The sequence below is a fragment of the Nycticebus coucang genome, chromosome 3, assembly GCF_027406575.1.
Source record: "Nycticebus coucang isolate mNycCou1 chromosome 3, mNycCou1.pri, whole genome shotgun sequence".
NCBI classification, from domain to species: Eukaryota; Metazoa; Chordata; class Mammalia; order Primates; family Lorisidae; genus Nycticebus; species Nycticebus coucang.
The window spans coordinates 74,265,077-74,281,545 of record NC_069782.1 but is presented as its reverse complement, the minus strand read 5'-3'; the positions used below and the strand labels follow the sequence as shown (position 1 = coordinate 74,281,545).

Sequence of the window (16,469 nt, the reverse complement as noted above, 5' to 3'; positions counted from 1 at the left end):
CAGTGTGTCTAGAACTCATGGCACCTGTGTCCTGGGCACCGAGCAACCACACCAGTGGGGCACAGCTCACTGGGGCTGGGGAAATGCATCCAGTGCCGCCTTCTTTACACAACAGGCTCGTTTGATCCTGCCAGAAACTCTGATCTAGCACTCCCTGTGCCTATTTTGTAGATGTGGAAATTAAGGCTACAAGAGGGTGAGGATCCTTACAAAGCCACGACAAGTGGCTGAGCCAGGCTCAGACTCGGGGCCCCCTGCCTGCCTTTGCTGCTGGCCTGGTTTGAACGTGCTGTGTCCTGGGGCAGCTATTAGCCCGCTGTGCCTTGTCCTCACCTGTGGTGTGTGGTGTGCGGAGAGTAATGCCTGGGGAGGGGGCGGGGGGGTTACTATGAAAAGAAAGATGATTCAACTCTAACCCTTAATATACTAAGTACTTGGTGCCTTGTCTGCTGTTGCAGTGTGGTCGCTGTTAATGCAGTGCTCCCTCCCGAGACCAGCTCAGAGACCCCAGGACTCGACCCTGAGTGACCCCTTCCCCAAGAAGGGGGCTGGTAAGGGGTGGACACACAGGGGTGCAGCCGTAAGTCACAGTTCCTGCTCTTGCTGGGCAGGAGGAGGAGGATCTAGTGCAAGAAAAGAAGGGACTTTTCTTCAGGGTCAGGGTGGCTAGCGATGATGCCAAGCAGAGGGCCCAGCAGAGGAAGTACTGTAATCCTCATTTGACGGCTGAGAAAGTCAAGGACTGGATAGACCACCCAGGAGCACATAGCTGGCCGTCACAGGGCTGGGACTCTGACTCAAGAGTGAGCTTTGTTCCACCCAGGAGGAGCCACGCGGGGAACCTGCCTCTTCCTCTCAGGACTCAACCTGGAGACCCTCCTCGAAGAGCTCTGTGACTAGCAGGGAGTGGACCCTTCTAGGGACTGAGACTGGATGGGGAGGGGGACATCCCCAGGACCTGCAAGGTTGTGGGCTGAGGGAGACCCAGCCATGGGAAGCATCCACAGATGGCTCTCAGGGAAGGCAGGATAGGAAGATCTTGGGGTGCCCCTACCCCTTGGGCCAAGTCACGTGGCTTCTGTGGGCTCTGCTGATTCCCTGGGAGGATTCTGAACCTCTGCTGGACCCCTCCTCAGGCCCCGCCCTTGGAGATGACCTGTTACTGCTTGGCTTGCCCTCTCCTCTTTGACAGCTGACCGGTGGGCTGAGTTCCCAGGCTTGCTTCCCTCCTGGTCTTGCAGGCAGGCATCTCAGCAGGAGGCAGGTCTCCCTACAGACCGGGCCCAGGCTATGTGAGTTAGTGGGGTGTTAGCATGTGCTCCCCCACTGTGCCTCCTGATCAGTGCAACCCACTGCCCCTGCAGCAGGGATGACCAGAAGCTTGGAAAACGTCATCTCTGATGACCATAGGGAGCTTAGGGTGAGGGGGCTTTGCTGACCAAGGTTACCACTTGCCAGTCACCTTCTGAACCCAGAACCATGTGACCTTAGGGAGGTTGCGCCACAGTGCATAGTAGCTATGGGCTGCAAGGGTGATGAGGTGCCAGGGAGCCCCCCTTCATCATTATTATTTTTTTCTTTTTTTCAGTGGTAAGATAGGACTTTTATTAGAAGTCATAAAGGAATACAGAACCCCCTTCATTATTTAAGTGCACAAGTGGTTACTGAGCCCCACTCTTGGCTGGCCAGAGGACACAAAGGCAAATGAGAACAGCCACTTTTGGCCTAGAGGATCAACAGTTTGGGATTAACCCAGGGAGGCTTCCTAGAGGTGGCCATACAGGGCTGGACGTGGAACTCTTAAGATTTCCTTAGTTGAAATCCTTCCCATTGGGCCTCAGTTTCACCTGAAAAATGAAGGGTTTGCTCACATCAGTAGTTCTGGGGCCTGAGTAGCTACAGAAGCCCCTAGAGGGCTTGTTGGTGCACAAAAGCAGACCCCACCTCTGCTGGGGCTTGGCCCAGCTTTGAGGGGAACATTCTGTGAATCGGTACCACACCTGCTCCCCATCCTGGGGTGAGGGCAGCACAGAGCCTGGGGGCCCACACCCACCTTGTTCTGGAGACTTTCCCTGAGCTCTTGCCCTCCTAGCAAAGGATTTTCGAAGAATTTCAAGGAACCCTTCAGATGTGTGGTAAGGAAACCAGCATCATCTGGGTCAGACATCCTTTTTCCCTGGTGCAAGGTATAGTGAAGTGCTATGGTGTGGGCAGTCGGCCCTGGGCTAGTAAGGCAGTGACCCACAGTCCTCAAATGGCAGCGAAGTAACATAGTTACCATTTGCTCTGCACACCGGGGGACCCGAGGTCAGAATGGCTCAGAGGTTTGCCTTGTCTAAAAAGCTAGTGCTGAGTGCCCATGAGCTGTTCAGGGAGTCACAGAGTCTTAAGTTTATTTTCCACTGTTTTCTGAATAACATGCTCCACCGTGGCAGTGCGGCTTTGGGCTGCAGCTGGGAGACTAGTCCTGGGGCAGTACACCTACCTGCCAGCGACAGCAGTGAGGCAGCCCATGCAGTCGAGGCTGTCTGTGGCCCTGCTGTGGCCGAAGGGTCTGGTTCCGCTGCTCCACCCAGCTGCCTACACCCTGTGCCTGCCTCTCCTCAGAGGGTGAACTGGCAGTGACTGGCTAAGTGTGCCAGTTAAGGCTGGGATGAGCCACACTTGTCTTTCGGGCATGAGCTTCAGAGGCCTTAGCTGGCAAACACCACATCGCTTTGTCCCCACTTGGCCCCTCTCAGGTGTAGGCATTGGGGAAACTGAGGTCGAGAGTGTTTCAGAGTGCCCTGGGCTTCATGAGAGCTCAGCTGCAGTGTGAGGCGGGTATCCTGAACCCTGTAACTATGGGTTATCCCGCAGTGGACAGCCCAGGATGAGCATGAAGCATCTGTATCCCCAGGGCATTCAGATGCTGCAAGTCCAAAAGCAAGTTCCAAGCCCTGCTCTCACATGCTCAGCCTGGGACCAGTGTGGTCCTGATCCTCTGACCACTTGACCCAACAGTCTCTGGCTGGGCTGTGGCAAGGCCCATGGATGGGTTCTCGTCTCTATCAGAGAAACAGCACCTGGCACTCTCTCTGCTGAGCCCTGTACACACACTGAATCAGGACCTCAGCACCCTGAGAGTATTACTTTCTCATCCCTGGGAGTTGTAGGGCTAACACCAGTTTTCCAGCCCCGCCTCACCTGGACTGCCCTGATCACCCACCACATGCTCCTGTGCCTCCTCCTGCATTTTCTCTCTAGTTCTCCACTGGATGGAACCCTAGCGCTAGTGAGCAGGGAGCAGGTGTGAAGAAACATGGAGCAGCTGTGCAGCAGCTGGGGACCACTGCGGGGTCTGCCCCTGGTGGGGGTGCCCTGCCTGGCACTGCGGGGGCTCACCGTACACCCATGCACCATGCAGGCTGCAGGCCGCCTGGGAGCAGGCCTCGTGGAAATGCCTTTGATGGCTCACTGCCTTGTACTTCTCACCCAGGAAACTATGCCCCAGACGTCTGCTGTCTTCTCTGGCTTCCTTGGGCCCAGCTGTAGCGGACAGGTGCAGCCTGGCATGGGGGAGCGGGGAGGCGGGGCCAGCGGTGGCTCCGGGGACCTCATCTTCCAAGACGGACGCCTCATCTCTGGGTCCCTGGAGGCCCTAATGGAGCACCTGGTCCCCACGGTGGACTATTACCCTGATGTGAGTGCTTGGGGCCCTGGGAGGTACAGCTGATGGGGGAGACCTGGGCTCCGGGGGAGGCTGCTTCTGGGAGGGAGGAAAGGACCAGGAGGCCCAAGCAAAGGGCAGAACTGGGCGGAGCTTAAGGAGGAGTAGGGTAGTGGGGCCCAAGGTAACTTCTCTGCTGCTGTCCCCAGGCAGGTGGAGGGACTTGTAGGGGCCTGAGCGCTGGGCAGGGCCTGGGGAGGGAGAGTAGTTTAAAGAGTCCTGGCGAGGGCAGCCTGAGTCCTGGAGCCATCAGCTGAGCTGGGAAGCTTGTTTGTGCATAAACCCAGGTGGTACAGAATGAAGAGAGGACCGCCCATCCTACCCACCCACCCCCACCCCACAGCCCAGGGCAGGGAGGAGCAGGGGAGCAGGACTGTGAGCACAGGACTGTTCTTCAACAACTCAAATCCTCCCTCTTTGCCTCAAGATGGCTTTATACATTCTTGAAACTGAGAAAACATTCCTTTGTCAAGTGGGGCTTCTCTTCTGCCTCTGAAAGGTGATGTCCCTTAGCAATAATGGCATTGCCGCTGCCTGCTCCCTTCTGTGAGCTGAGCGTCCTTCCTCTGCAAGGGCCCAGTCCTGCCCTCCCTGTGCCCTCCTCTTCCTCCTGTGGGCAGCCATCCTGCTGGTCTGGAGAGTCAGCTCAGCTTCTCCCTCCGCCAGGCCTCCTGCATCCTCCCTGGGTTGGGAGGACTTGCTTTGTGCTGTCCACTCCTTTACCCATCCTCTGCCCTTTGTGTAAGCCCTGTGAGGCCTTTTTCGGGCTGGTGTTTGTGGTGTGTACGCGCACGCGCACACACACACACACACCTGCTGAGTGCAGGGGAGGGGCCCAAGGCCCTGAAGAAGCCCAGGGAAAGACCATAGGCCCTCCAGTCTGTGGAAGGAATTGCCTCCTATTGGCCTGCCCCAGAGGTACCACCTTAGCTAACTGTCACTGAGTGTAGTCCCTAGAACATTGTCTTGGGATCTTGACCTGTTTCCCAGGAGAGAACAGAGGAATGGCAGAGGTAACAAAGTCCAGGTGGGCATTGATTCATCTGCTGAGCTCCTGGGTCCTCTCCCTCCCCCACCCTTCTGTCATTGCTGCCATCCAACATGCAGGGCAGCCAGATACTTGAGGATGAATGCTTGGAGATGTGCAGGCTCCTCCAGTGGGTGCCCCCACCTTTGGCTAAGAGCCCTGTGGTGTGATGCCTCGGGGCTCTTGCTTAGAAGGAGGACCCTGGGAATCCCACCTGCAGCTGAGACTCCTGAGCCCCTGTGCTGCATGGTATGGGGCAGGTCACAGGAAATTTCTGGGCGGTTAGAGGAGCCACCAATGCCACAAAGTGGGTTGATGGGGGCCCAGGCCCCTGAGTCCTGCCCCAGGAGATCTGTGTTCTCTGCAAGCTAGGCCGAGCCTGCTTCAGGTGGAGCAAGGAAAACCTGCTTCTTCAGGCTAGGGAGTAAGAGGGTCTTGGCCATCCAGCATGTAGGTCCAAGCCCCAAACAGCTCCCCTTTTCAAATCCACCTTGTTGTAGGCAGGGGCTAGTATGAAGAGCCCGTAGGCACTGACAGGGCAGGGCTCTTTCAGTCGGGACCATAAAGATCCCGGTGAGGGGGTTAAGAGGACTTGTTATGGAGAAGCCCTGTGTGGCAGTTGGAATCAAAGCCCATAGCTCTTCAGAGGCAGAGCAGGGGCCCCACTAGGCTGTGCCCTCTCTGGCCATGCTCTTGGGAGGAGGTCATACCCACTGACCTTCCGGCAGAGCAGGAGAGGGTCTGGAGAGGCAGCAGGGAGCATCAATACTTATGGATGGTTTTACCCCCCACTGTGGGGTAGGATACAAGGTTCTGGAGAATTTCCAGTAGACCAAGACTGCCAGAAGCTATGGGAGAGCTGTGGGAGTCAGGGGAGCTGTGCCTTCGGGGTAGGTGGGAGTGCAGTGGCAGAGACGGAGAAGGAAGGCCCTGCAGGTGTAGCCTGGGACGCCGGTCACCAGCATGGTTGGTCATGGGAGGCCACGCTGCAAACCCACATGGGGGTCTGCCTCGCCAAACCTCACTGTCTCTTTGCCCTGTCTCTTATCTTCAGAGGACGTACATCTTCACGTTCCTCCTGAGCTCCCGAGTCTTCATGCCCCCTCATGACCTGCTGGCCCGAGTGGGGCAGATTTGCCTGGAGCAGAGGCAGCAGCTGGAGGCTGGGCCTGAGAAGGTAAGGCTGCCGAAAACGGGATGCCTGCTGGCTGGCTCCTGGCTACCCGGTGCCCACATGAGAAGTGTGTTCAGAGTTGGGGGTGGGAGGGCAGGCCCGGGTGTGGCCGAGCCACAATGGGGTCAGAGCAACATGGCTCCTCGTGCACAGGATTGGTGCCCACATGACGAGCCTTCCTCACAGGCTACTGGAAGGAGATGCTGGTGGTGGGCAGTGCCCAGAAGGGTCCCACGACACCCTGCCAGTCCTCCTGGTCAATGCCAGGATCCCTGAAAAGGAGGATCTGGCTACTGCTGGTGGAAAAGCCACTGGGACCTGGGTGGCTGCTAGCTCTGCCCGTGCCACTTGCTCATAGCACAGGGTTTCAGGAACCCTAATAGGGCTATTTGTCTCTTGGGATTGAGCCAGGCTTCTACAGTGCTGAGGGGCAAGGGACCACAGCTCTGCCCTGAGCCCTTCAGGGTTGTAGTAGGGGTGAGGCTTCCAAAAGCCCATGGTCCGGTGGTGGGTGTGCCTGTGGAACTGAGTGTCACAGCATGTGGCTTGGCTTCGTTTGCTGGTGACCATCCCCTGGCTTTCTAGCCCTCTGTGGCCTGGCCTCCTGCAGCTGGAGGTTTGCAGAAAAAGCCAGGGAACGGATGGTGCCCTTAGTCTCCTCAGTGTTGGTGCCAGGTGGTACGTCCTGGAGCACCTGCCAGCCCACACAGTCCAGCAGGTCTCAGACTGCTGCTGGGCAGGGACAGAGATGGGCTCTGGCCTCAGCCTCAGGGTCAGGAACGGCTCCTGAAGGAGCAGGTGGAAGAAAGCCAGAATAGGTGACTGGGGGAGGTAAGATTCCAAGCTGAGGGTCAGGAGGAGCTAGAGAGGAAGGCGCCTGGGTGAGCCCGTGGGCACACGGCTGAGGTGAGAATGCCAGCCTCTAGTTCCCATGAGGTGTGGGCGTGGTAGGCTCCAGCTGTCCAGCCACTATGCACTGGAGTGTGGACGGGAGAGTGGCCAAACGCATAAAGAGACCCTGCAGGGCTGAGAGCTTGGGGCAGGTATCCGGTTGGGCCAGGTCCAGCGTGGGGGATGTGGGTTGGGTCAGGGCTAGGGGCGTGGCCTTGCCTTGCTGGGCAGGGGTCGGGGTGGGAGGATCTGGGTTGGAGTCTGGCCCGTCGCAGTAGGGATTGTGGCCCGTGGGAGCATTCTAATGAGTCAGTGGGGTCGCAGGGGCCGAGCACATGGCACCCCCTTCTCTCCCCTCCCGTGGGCGGAGGCCGTACAGGCATCTCCTGAACTGGTGGGAGCCGTCATGGCGGAGAGGGCTGAGCGTGGAGGCGGCCGCGTCCTGTGCCCGGTCCCCTCGGCCCTGTGATGGGTGCCGGGGCCAGGCCTTCAGTGCATGTGGACTGGAGCAACGCCTGGACGCCTAGGCAGATTTTCCTGACATGTGCGCCAGAGTCACACCCCCGTTTCCCCAGAACGTGACAATCTGCTTTTAGCCGAGAGGGGGCAGACAAGAGTCTTATTTAACCTGATTTTGCTTGCTTTTCACTATGCTCTTTTTATGGGTAACTGCTAATTATAGCAAATAGAACTAGTTTTCTATGTCATGTAATGACATGCCATGTAGGCTTGTTGAGAATGAGTTTAAGTGAGAAAGAAAGGCAATTTAAGGGGAGCGAAACAAACAGGAGTCTAAATGGTGCAGGTATGGCAAAACTACCGGTGGCACACAGATGGGGGATATGCCCAGCAGAGGCCCCTGGGGGTGGGAGCAGCTTGCCCCAATTGCCATATTGGTGCCCAGTCTGGCCCATGGGGCCTCACTCTATGCTCTACTGCCCCAGGCCAAGCTGAAGTCCTTCTCAGCCAAGATTGTGCAGCTTTTGAAAGAGTGGACAGAAGCTTTCCCTTATGACTTCCAAGACGAGAAGGCCATGGCTGAGCTGAAGGCCATCACGCACCGTGTCACCCAGTGTGATGAGGTGAGCGCTCCCTTGGCCCTGGCCAGGCTCCCTAGGTTTGTGTGTAGGGGGTTTGCCTTCAGGAGGGCAGGTTCTTCAGGGACAGTTTTATATGTGGGTCCCTTCCCTGTCATTCCCCCAAGAGAGTTGCTGGGTGGCTTTATTCAATCTCCCCCACCCCTAGATGACAGCACAGCTGGCCAGCAACCAGCCAGACTCGCCCATGACACTGCACGCAGAAACCCTGCAACCCAGTGGCCACGACCATCTCCTGGTCCTTGCTACCCTTGTTCCTGGATTAGGGGCCCATGAAACTGTTGTAAGAGTCTGTTTCCTGGCTTGCAGCTTACTCTGGGCCTTTGGTATACAGAGGAACATGAGAAGCCTGGGGCAACTGGGCCCCCTACAATGGAAGAATTCTGTGTACTCAGCAGCTCCTATTCACCCAGAGGGCTTAGAAAGCCCAGGGAGAACTTCAGGAGAGGCCAGGGATACCAGCCTGACCCTACCCAGTGGGGCAGAAGCTCTTGGCTATGGGAGAAGCTCTTCTAATGCCTTGCCCCATTCTGGGAGCTCCTTCTCCTGTGGGAAGGCAGTGAGAAGCAGCCACACTTTTCAGATCCAGAAGCCCAGCCCTTGCCCTGCCCTCAGCCACTTCTCCAGCAGTCCTCAGAAGAGCCCATGCTATACCCCACTTTGTTTTGAAGGTCCCAAGCTCATGGCAGGTTTGGATAGGGGATGTGGGCTCACATTGGTCAGGCATATCTCCGGAGATCATATGGGTCACCCCATAGTGGTGGTGGCCTTCCTGGTGGCGCATGCCGTCACCTTCATCGCTCTTGACACCCACAGGAGAACGGCACAGTGAAGAAGGCCATTGCCCAGATGACACAGAGTCTGCTGCTGTCACTGGCTGCCCGGAGCCAGCTCCAGGAACTGCGAGAGAAGCTCCGGCCACCAGCTGTGGACAAAGGGCCTGTCCTCAAGGCCAAGCCACCAGCCACCCAAAAGGACATCCTGGGTGTGTGCTGTGACCCTCTGGTGCTGGCCCAGCAGCTGACTCACATCGAGCTGGTCAGTGCCACCACATGCGGGAAGGCAGGACATCTACCGCTGCTGTGCAGGGCCCCAGACCCCAGGGTCTCTTGTCACAGTGCTGCAGGGCCTATAGTCAGACCAGGTCATTAGGGGGGAGCTGGGTCCCTAGCCTCAGGCCGGTGCCTCTGTGCCTAGTATTCAGAGCTGCAGGAGCATGGCCACCCTGTGAATTGAAGGGACTGGGGCAGTGCTGTCCTGCATTGAGGACCGTGGTGGCCCCAGGATGGAGGACTGGCCTAAGAAGAGGCCAAGAGCCTATACCCAGTTAGGGCCCCTGCTCCTCACAGCCATGCAGGTCTGTCCCTCTCCTCCAGGGGAGGCTCTTTACCCTCCCCCTGCTATTTCCCTTCCCCAGGACAGGGTCAGCAGCATCCACCCTGAGGACCTGATGCAGATCATCAGCCACATGGACTCCCTAGACAACCGCAGGGTGAGTGGCCGAGGCCCATGGCATGCTGTGGGTCCCAGCCAGTGCCACATGACTGGCCAACCTGGCACCTGCTTCAGAGGTTTGGATGACTGTTCAGGTGACGCAGAGGGGAAGACTGAAGGCTCATCCTGGGGCTGGTGGCACCCTTTGCTGAGCAGCAGGGAGTGGACTGGGCTTCCATGGAGCAGGCTGAGCTGTCACCTGGGGGATAGGCCAGCCATGGGGACTTCATTGTCCAACCAGGGTCCTCTGGGTTCCCTGAGACTTGCAGTATCCCCACAGTGTCGAGGGGACCTGACCAAGACCTACAGCCTGGAGGCCTATGACAACTGGTTCAACTGCCTGAGTATGCTGGTGGCCACAGAGGTGTGCCGGGTAAGGACACCCCACAGTAGACGCGGCGGGGTGCCCATTACCATGCCCAGGGAGGCCCTGAATCCCACCCCACCTCAAGTTAAGTGATGGAACTTTAGAGGTTACATTGCCAGGACCGTGGCAGTGCCTCCTTCAGTGATGACAGATACCCCATCTTGTGTTCCCTCTGTGCCCAAGCACCTCCTGGTCCTCTTTGGGGCCTCATTGGGGCAAACAGCTCCCCCCAGTGGTGCCATGCTGAGGCCACCCTGTGCCTTTTAGGTGGTGAAGAAGAAGCATCGGACCCGGATGTTGGAGTTCTTCATCGACGTGGCCCGAGAGTGCTTCAACATTGGGAACTTCAACTCCATGATGGCTATCATCTGTGAGTGCCTAGGGGCCCGCTATAGGGGTGTCTGGGGCTGACTCCACCCCTCCCTGGTGTGACTCTACTTGCTGTTCCCTGTAGCTGGCATGAACCTCAGTCCTGTGGCACGGCTGAAGAAAACCTGGTCCAAAGTCAAGACAGCCAAGTTTGACGTCTTGGAGGTAGGCACAAGCTCATGACAGAGCCTTCCCTGGCATCACCTGAAGGGTCCTTGACAGCGGGGAAGTGGGGGGCTTCCAAGTATAGTGGCAAGTTCCACCTGGCCCGGTGCTATCATCTTCAAGTGGTGAGTACTCAAGCTGTTCACAGCTAGGATCTTGCTACTTCTCGTGGACTCAGCATTGCCTAAGGCAAAGTTCTGGAGAATGGTTAATAAAGGGTTTGACAAAAGTCCTGAGGTGAACAGCAAGAGCTAGCAGAGTCTGACCAGCTTTTTCCTTGGTCAGCTTCTCCTGGTCCTGGACATCTGGGTGGCCCAGAGGCTGGCCACCCATCTGGCAAGTCCATCTGCAGCCTTACCCAGATGCATTTGATCCCAGAGTTCATTTTTTACAAAACATTGGGTATCTTGTGGGACAGGTCAGGTCTCAGAGGTACTGACATATGTTATGAAGGAAGAAGGGTGAGGCCTGGGTTTGCAGGCAGGGCTGGGACACTTCTGTCCAGCTTTCCAGAGACACTAGGACCCAAACCTGGAAGGCCCTGGCTGCAGGGCTCAACCAGGTACCTTCGTGCATCCCTCCCCTGTGCGCACTCCTGGGCTGCTTAGAGGATAGGTGCTTTCTCCATTCACCGGCTCCAGCCCTGCAGAGGAGCAGCCTCAGTGGGTGTGAGGGGCACAACCTCAGATGCTCATCAGGGTCTCCTTGGGCCTGCAGCACCACATGGACCCATCCAGCAACTTCTGCAACTACCGCACAGCCCTGCAGGGGGCCACGCAGAGATCCCAGATGGCCAACAGCAGTCGGGAGAAGATCGTCATCCCTGTGTTCAACCTCTTTGTTAAGGACATCTACTTCCTGCACAAAATCCACACTAATCACCTCCCCAATGGGCACATTAACTTCAAGGTGAGCTCAGTCCCCTGGGCTCTGAACACAGCTCAGGGCAGACAGAAAGTGGCTGCCAGGAAGTGGCCCTGCAGCAGGGTCTGCGGTTTCCGGGCCCTGCCTGACGTTTGGAAGAGACATCTGAAAGTGGCAAAATGGGTCAAGGGCACTGTTTGACCGTGAGGTGTGAGGCGCTCCCTGCCTTTCTGGGTAGGTGACCCAGTCATGCATCTGGGAGTCACAGGGAACTATATTTACTTAGGACTGTGACTCTAGCCTCTGCCTGGTGGGGCTCAGGACACCTGGCCAAGGACGGGAGGGTGTGACAGAGGCGATTAGACAGGTGATGGGCCACAGCTGTTAGACGCCCTCCTCACACAGGTGAGGGTGGGAGCTGTGGATGCTGCATAGCCCTTGGAGAGGGAGAACGTGACATGCTATGGTCACTGCTGGGGTGGGCATGGTGGCCTGGGGCCAGGGTTATAGATGGGGCCCTCCTTGGGTCCCTGCTCAGGCAGAGGGCAGGACACAGTGGCCTTGGAGGACACCTGTTGGCTCTGATGCCATTCCACATGCCACCACAGCCACAGGGGCAGCCATACAGGGCCACTGTCCGGTCTTGCTGGGATGTGCAAAGTGAGCAGCAGACTGAGGTCAAAACCCTTGTCCCCTGTACTGACCAAGGGTTGAAACTTAAGGTGACATATGAGCACCAGTTGCCCTTTTCCCTTTCAGAAATTTTGGGAGATCTCTAGACAGATCCACGAGTTTATGACATGGACTCAGGTGGAGTGTCCCTTTGAGAAGGACAAGAAGATTCAGAGTTACCTGCTTACGGCGCCTATCTATAGTGAGGAAGGTGAGAGCTGCTCCCTACTACCCTAAATCACTGTTCAGGCCCTGTGCCTGCTGGAGGCTGACCTGGGAGCTGGCCTGGTGGCTACTCTCTGCCATAAGAGGCTGTCTCAGCTCACAGGGGAAAGCATGTGTGATAGGGGGTTGTGGACAGAGAACAGGACAGAGGGTCAGGCTCCAGGGACCTCTTGAAAGGCTAGAGGGTCCGGCAGGTGTTGCAGGGCAAGGAATCTTCCCAGAGTCCCTGAGAGCCAGCCCAGGATCCTCATGCAGTGGAGACCTGTGTATGGTCTAGCCAAGGGTTGCTGTCCCCTTGTCCTGGGCGCAGCTGCTAGCTTGGAAGGGATAACTGGGTGCTCACAGATGCCACACAGGGACGTGGGTTCTGAGGGGGCTTTCCTGTCTCTCAGCTCTCTTCATCGCCTCCTTTGAAAGTGAAGGTCCTGAGAACCACATGGAGAAGGACAGCTGGAAGAACCTCAGGTAGGAGAGCTCCAGGGACACCCAAGTCTACAGCGAAGGGGAGAAGTGGGAGTAGACCTGGGGTCTGTCCTCCCAACAAGGGCCTTGGAGCACCTTAGTGGCCCTTGTGCAGGGCTGCTGGCCCTGGGACCTGGTGGGCAGGAGGCCAAGGCTCGAGTTTGGTCCAGGCCCTGCCCCTACATGACACATGCCTGCCTGTCTGCCGGCTCGGGGGCCTGAGCACTGCCTGTCGTGTCCACCTTTTAGGACCACCCTCCTTAACAGAGCCTGAGGTGCCAACGCAGCTGCAGAGTGGATGGAGCACACGCACCAATCAGTGTGAACCTCGAGTGATGTGGGCAGAGCTGAGGTGGCCTCACTGGTTGGGGTCCATTTTGTATATAACTTTTATGAGAAGAAAATGGTAATTATTTCATGCATCAGCCTTTGGCACTTATAAAGTTTTTTTGTTTATTTTAAATAACAGGGCAGGGCCCTGCTTTGGGGAGGGGTGGGGGAAAGAGTATCATGGGAGATGGCATCCATGATAGCGTCTTATTCTGATGAAATGTAGATTTTTATTTTCTACTTTTGATTATTAACATCTTAAAAAAATTTTACAAAACCCAACCAAAACCAACGTGAGCCCTGCCTGCTTGGACGCCTTTCCAGCCAGTGTCTCTGATGTCGGGGTTAGTGCCTTAGAGGGTACTGGGGCTGTCTTCCTGCTCTGCCATGAAGCGCTGGCCCTCCCGAGCCTGGGCCTTAGGGCTCCTGCAGGGGCCCCATGGCCTGAAGGTCTCATCTGCACACTTCTGGAAGCCCTTTGGGTGTGGGCTTTCCAAAGTTTACATTTTTATTTTCCTTTGTCAGGGATTTGTGGGGTCAGGGAGGGGCAAGGGCACCTGGCTGCATATTTTCTATAAGAATGTGTCTGGCAGATGGTTCTCCAACACACTTTAGAAATAAGGAAATCTAAAATAATGTAAGGGAGGGAGTTGTGGAATTGTCAGTTTGAAAGACACTGAGCTGTTATGAGCCAAAGCAGGCTCTGGGACAGTGACAACGCAGAGTTGATCTCAAAGCCCATGTACACAAAGAGGGAAGCCCAAGAGCCAGTGTTCTAGAGGTCTGGTTCCCTCCCACAATTAGAATCTGAAACACAAAATCCACCATGCTGGAACTGATGGAGCCCATTCAGATGACACTGCCCTGCGCTGGGAGGTATTTTTCTACACCCAGCCTAGAGGAGCACACTCTATTTTCCATGTCTGACCTCCTAGTGTGAGCCCTGGGCCTACTGAACAAGGACAGGATGGCTCTCCCTCAGAAAGCCAGAGGTGGTCTGTCTCCCTATTTACCCTTGTCCCTCCCCACATGCCTGGCTTCAGGAAGCCTGGGTTAAGGATGGGCCAGGTCCCATTTCCCGAAGCTCTGTGGAGAGCCTGGAGACCCACAGGCTGGCCTGGGGAGACGGTGACTCTGGGCCCACTGCACTGCAGCCCTGGGCAGAGCGAGAATAGTTACACTGTATTGTCACAGTGTGTTTGCACTTTCCCACGTCCTAGCTAGTACAGATTGTATATTGATAGTACATATTGCTTTGTTTATGTCTTTGAGATAAAGGCTTAAAACTTGAGAATATATATTTGGAATACAGTGTTAGAACGTTTTCTGTACACGTGTTCAAGGGCCTTCACATCCACGTGCACTTCATGGGTGACCAGTTCTACTTGAAGTAGTGTCTGCGTCTGCTACTTTATTTTCCCAATTTGATAACATACCTTAAATTTGATGTTTTGGTATTCTGAGATGAACTCTTGAGTATAAAGCTGTACCATAACGCAGGATGTCAGTTTTGGTGTGACTGGACATACTTGCATCAATAAAAGAACACATCGCTCCCCTGCCTTGCCTGCTGTGTGTGATGTGGACTGTCGGGATGAGGCTGTCAGGCTCAGCATAACCTTATAAGGAGGGGCTGAGGAAGGGGCTGTCATCTGTAGCTGGCAACACATTCTGACATAGGCCTTTCCAATACTAATGCAAGACTAGAAACAGCTGTATGGGAGAGGGGTCTGGTCCTGCATTCCTCAACAAGAGCCCCCGAAAGGCTTCACTGTGTATTACATGGTCTGAGTCTGGGACTCCAAGTCAGACCAGGCTGTAAGGACCCCTTTACTGCAGGGCTCACCAGATGGTCTCTCCTGGGGCAAGGTGGTTGGGGAGCCCCTACTGACACCTTCCTGCAGAGCAGTCTGCACAATGTGGTCTAGATGGGGCCACTTCTGTTGGAATGAGTCACATTCAAGAGCGCTAGGGAGCTGGTGAATTAAGAGTTGAAGGACAAGAACTGAGGTGCCAGAGGGAAGCCAAACTTGCCCCGCTTATTCAGGCTGCCCATTCCTCCTGTCCACAGGCCGTGGCAGATGATGCCTGACGTGCTCCCATTACAGATTTTTTTTATTTTTTTCGTAGAGACAGGGTCTCACTTTATGGCCCTCAGTAGAGGGCCGTGGCCTCACACAGCTCACAGCAACCTCCAACTCCTGGGCTTAAGTGATTCTCTTGCCTCAGCCTCCCGAGTAGCTGGGACTACAGGTGCCTGCCACAACGCCCGGCTATTTTTTGGTTGCAGTTAGGCTAGGGCTGGGTTTGAACCCACCACCCTCGGTATATGGGGCCGGCACCTTACCGACTGAGCCACAGGCGCCGCCCCCATTACAGATTTTTTAGACAAGAGCAGTGGTTAGAAGGGGAGAGAGGAGAATGGGGAGTTTCATCTGTTAATGACCGTGATCGTCACAAGATAACTTACGACCTTCTGAACAGCCTCTATACTGCTCTTACTGAGCCTTGTCCTGTGTTTTCAGAGCTAACAACTCAAGTTTAATCATGCTTCAGTGTCTGTCGTTATCATGAGTACAACACTGCCCAGCAAGACATTTTCTGTTTGAAGGTATGTTCTTTGCACTGTCCAGCAGAGGAGACACTAACTACATGTGGGCACTGCATATTGAACTGTGGCCCATATGACTGAGGACCTAGGTTTATGATGTGAGCCCACCATACCAGACAGAAGGCTGGGCCTCAGGCCTTGCCACCTGCTGCCCCCATAGTGCCCCATGGAGCAGACAGTGTATTCCAAGTGCTCAGGTAAACTGGGACACCAGTGAGGATGGTTGATCTTTGGGTGAATGACACCACTTTTTAGGTCTTTAAATCCAATGCATCCCTAATTTTCTGGTGAAATTATTTCATAAGCATCCACCTGCCTGAGTTAAAAAAGGGACAGCACGCAATTTGGTTTGTGCCCTGGATACAGCTCTGAACAGGGCATGTGAGGGAGCTCTCTTGGCCATCCTGGAGATGCAGGTCCTCCAGCACCATGGTTCTTAAGTGCCTCTGAGAACTTGTTTGAAATATGCATTTTCAGCTCCACTCCTACCCTCAAAGTCCTGCTGCACCTGGGAACAGCCCTGGGCTGCGAGCTGCATGTGAGAAGCCCTGGCAGGCAGGTGAGGATTTGTGTGGCTCCTGTCCCCTTGGAACACACCCACCGCCTCCTCAGACACACTGACCTCACACGTCAACATGCCTGCCCCACACTTCCCCATCGCTGCTGAGTCTTCCTCACACACCTGGAAGTGCTGGTTCCTTCTGTAGAGTCCCCAGTTCATCCCCAATAAGTGGGTCCATGCTGTCTGGGGCCTGCCCTTCCTTGTCTATCTTGTGCAGGACTGTCATGTCTGTCTCATGCACTAGTCTCGGCTCCTAACACTAGTCCTGGCTCCTGTGTCCCATGGCTAGCACAGTGCATAGCTCCTTATAGTCCTGCGTGATGGCTGAATGTCACCTTTCACTTCACGCACATTTTATTTTTTATTTATTTATTATTTTTTTTTTTTGGTGGAGACAGAGTGTCACTGTACCGCCCCTGGGTAGAGTGCTGTGGCGTCACATGGCTCACA

The 16,469-nt window shown here is 55.7% G+C and overlaps 1 protein-coding gene across 8 annotated transcripts in view; it reads left to right on the top strand.

Moving 5' to 3' along the window:
- The window catches only part of RASGEF1A (RasGEF domain family member 1A), a 78,093-nt gene extending 63,686 nt beyond the window's left edge, over nucleotides 1-14,407 (top strand). For all 8 annotated transcript variants that reach the window (XM_053585827.1, XM_053585826.1, XM_053585829.1 and 5 more), the window contains 12 exons: nucleotides 3,479-3,682; nucleotides 5,791-5,913; nucleotides 7,746-7,883; nucleotides 8,715-8,936; nucleotides 9,316-9,390; nucleotides 9,673-9,765; nucleotides 10,027-10,129; nucleotides 10,214-10,293; nucleotides 11,011-11,202; nucleotides 11,917-12,040; nucleotides 12,447-12,519; nucleotides 12,766-14,407. In XM_053585827.1, coding sequence (XP_053441802.1) covers nucleotides 3,485-3,682; nucleotides 5,791-5,913; nucleotides 7,746-7,883; nucleotides 8,715-8,936; nucleotides 9,316-9,390; nucleotides 9,673-9,765; nucleotides 10,027-10,129; nucleotides 10,214-10,293; nucleotides 11,011-11,202; nucleotides 11,917-12,040; nucleotides 12,447-12,519; nucleotides 12,766-12,790 — 1,446 coding nt within the window. In that variant the 5' untranslated portion in view covers nucleotides 3,479-3,484 and the 3' untranslated portion in view covers nucleotides 12,791-14,407. The remainder of the gene's footprint in view (nucleotides 1-3,478; nucleotides 3,683-5,790; nucleotides 5,914-7,745; nucleotides 7,884-8,714; nucleotides 8,937-9,315; nucleotides 9,391-9,672; nucleotides 9,766-10,026; nucleotides 10,130-10,213; nucleotides 10,294-11,010; nucleotides 11,203-11,916; nucleotides 12,041-12,446; nucleotides 12,520-12,765) is intronic.
- Nucleotides 14,408-16,469: the final 2,062 nt, after the last annotated feature.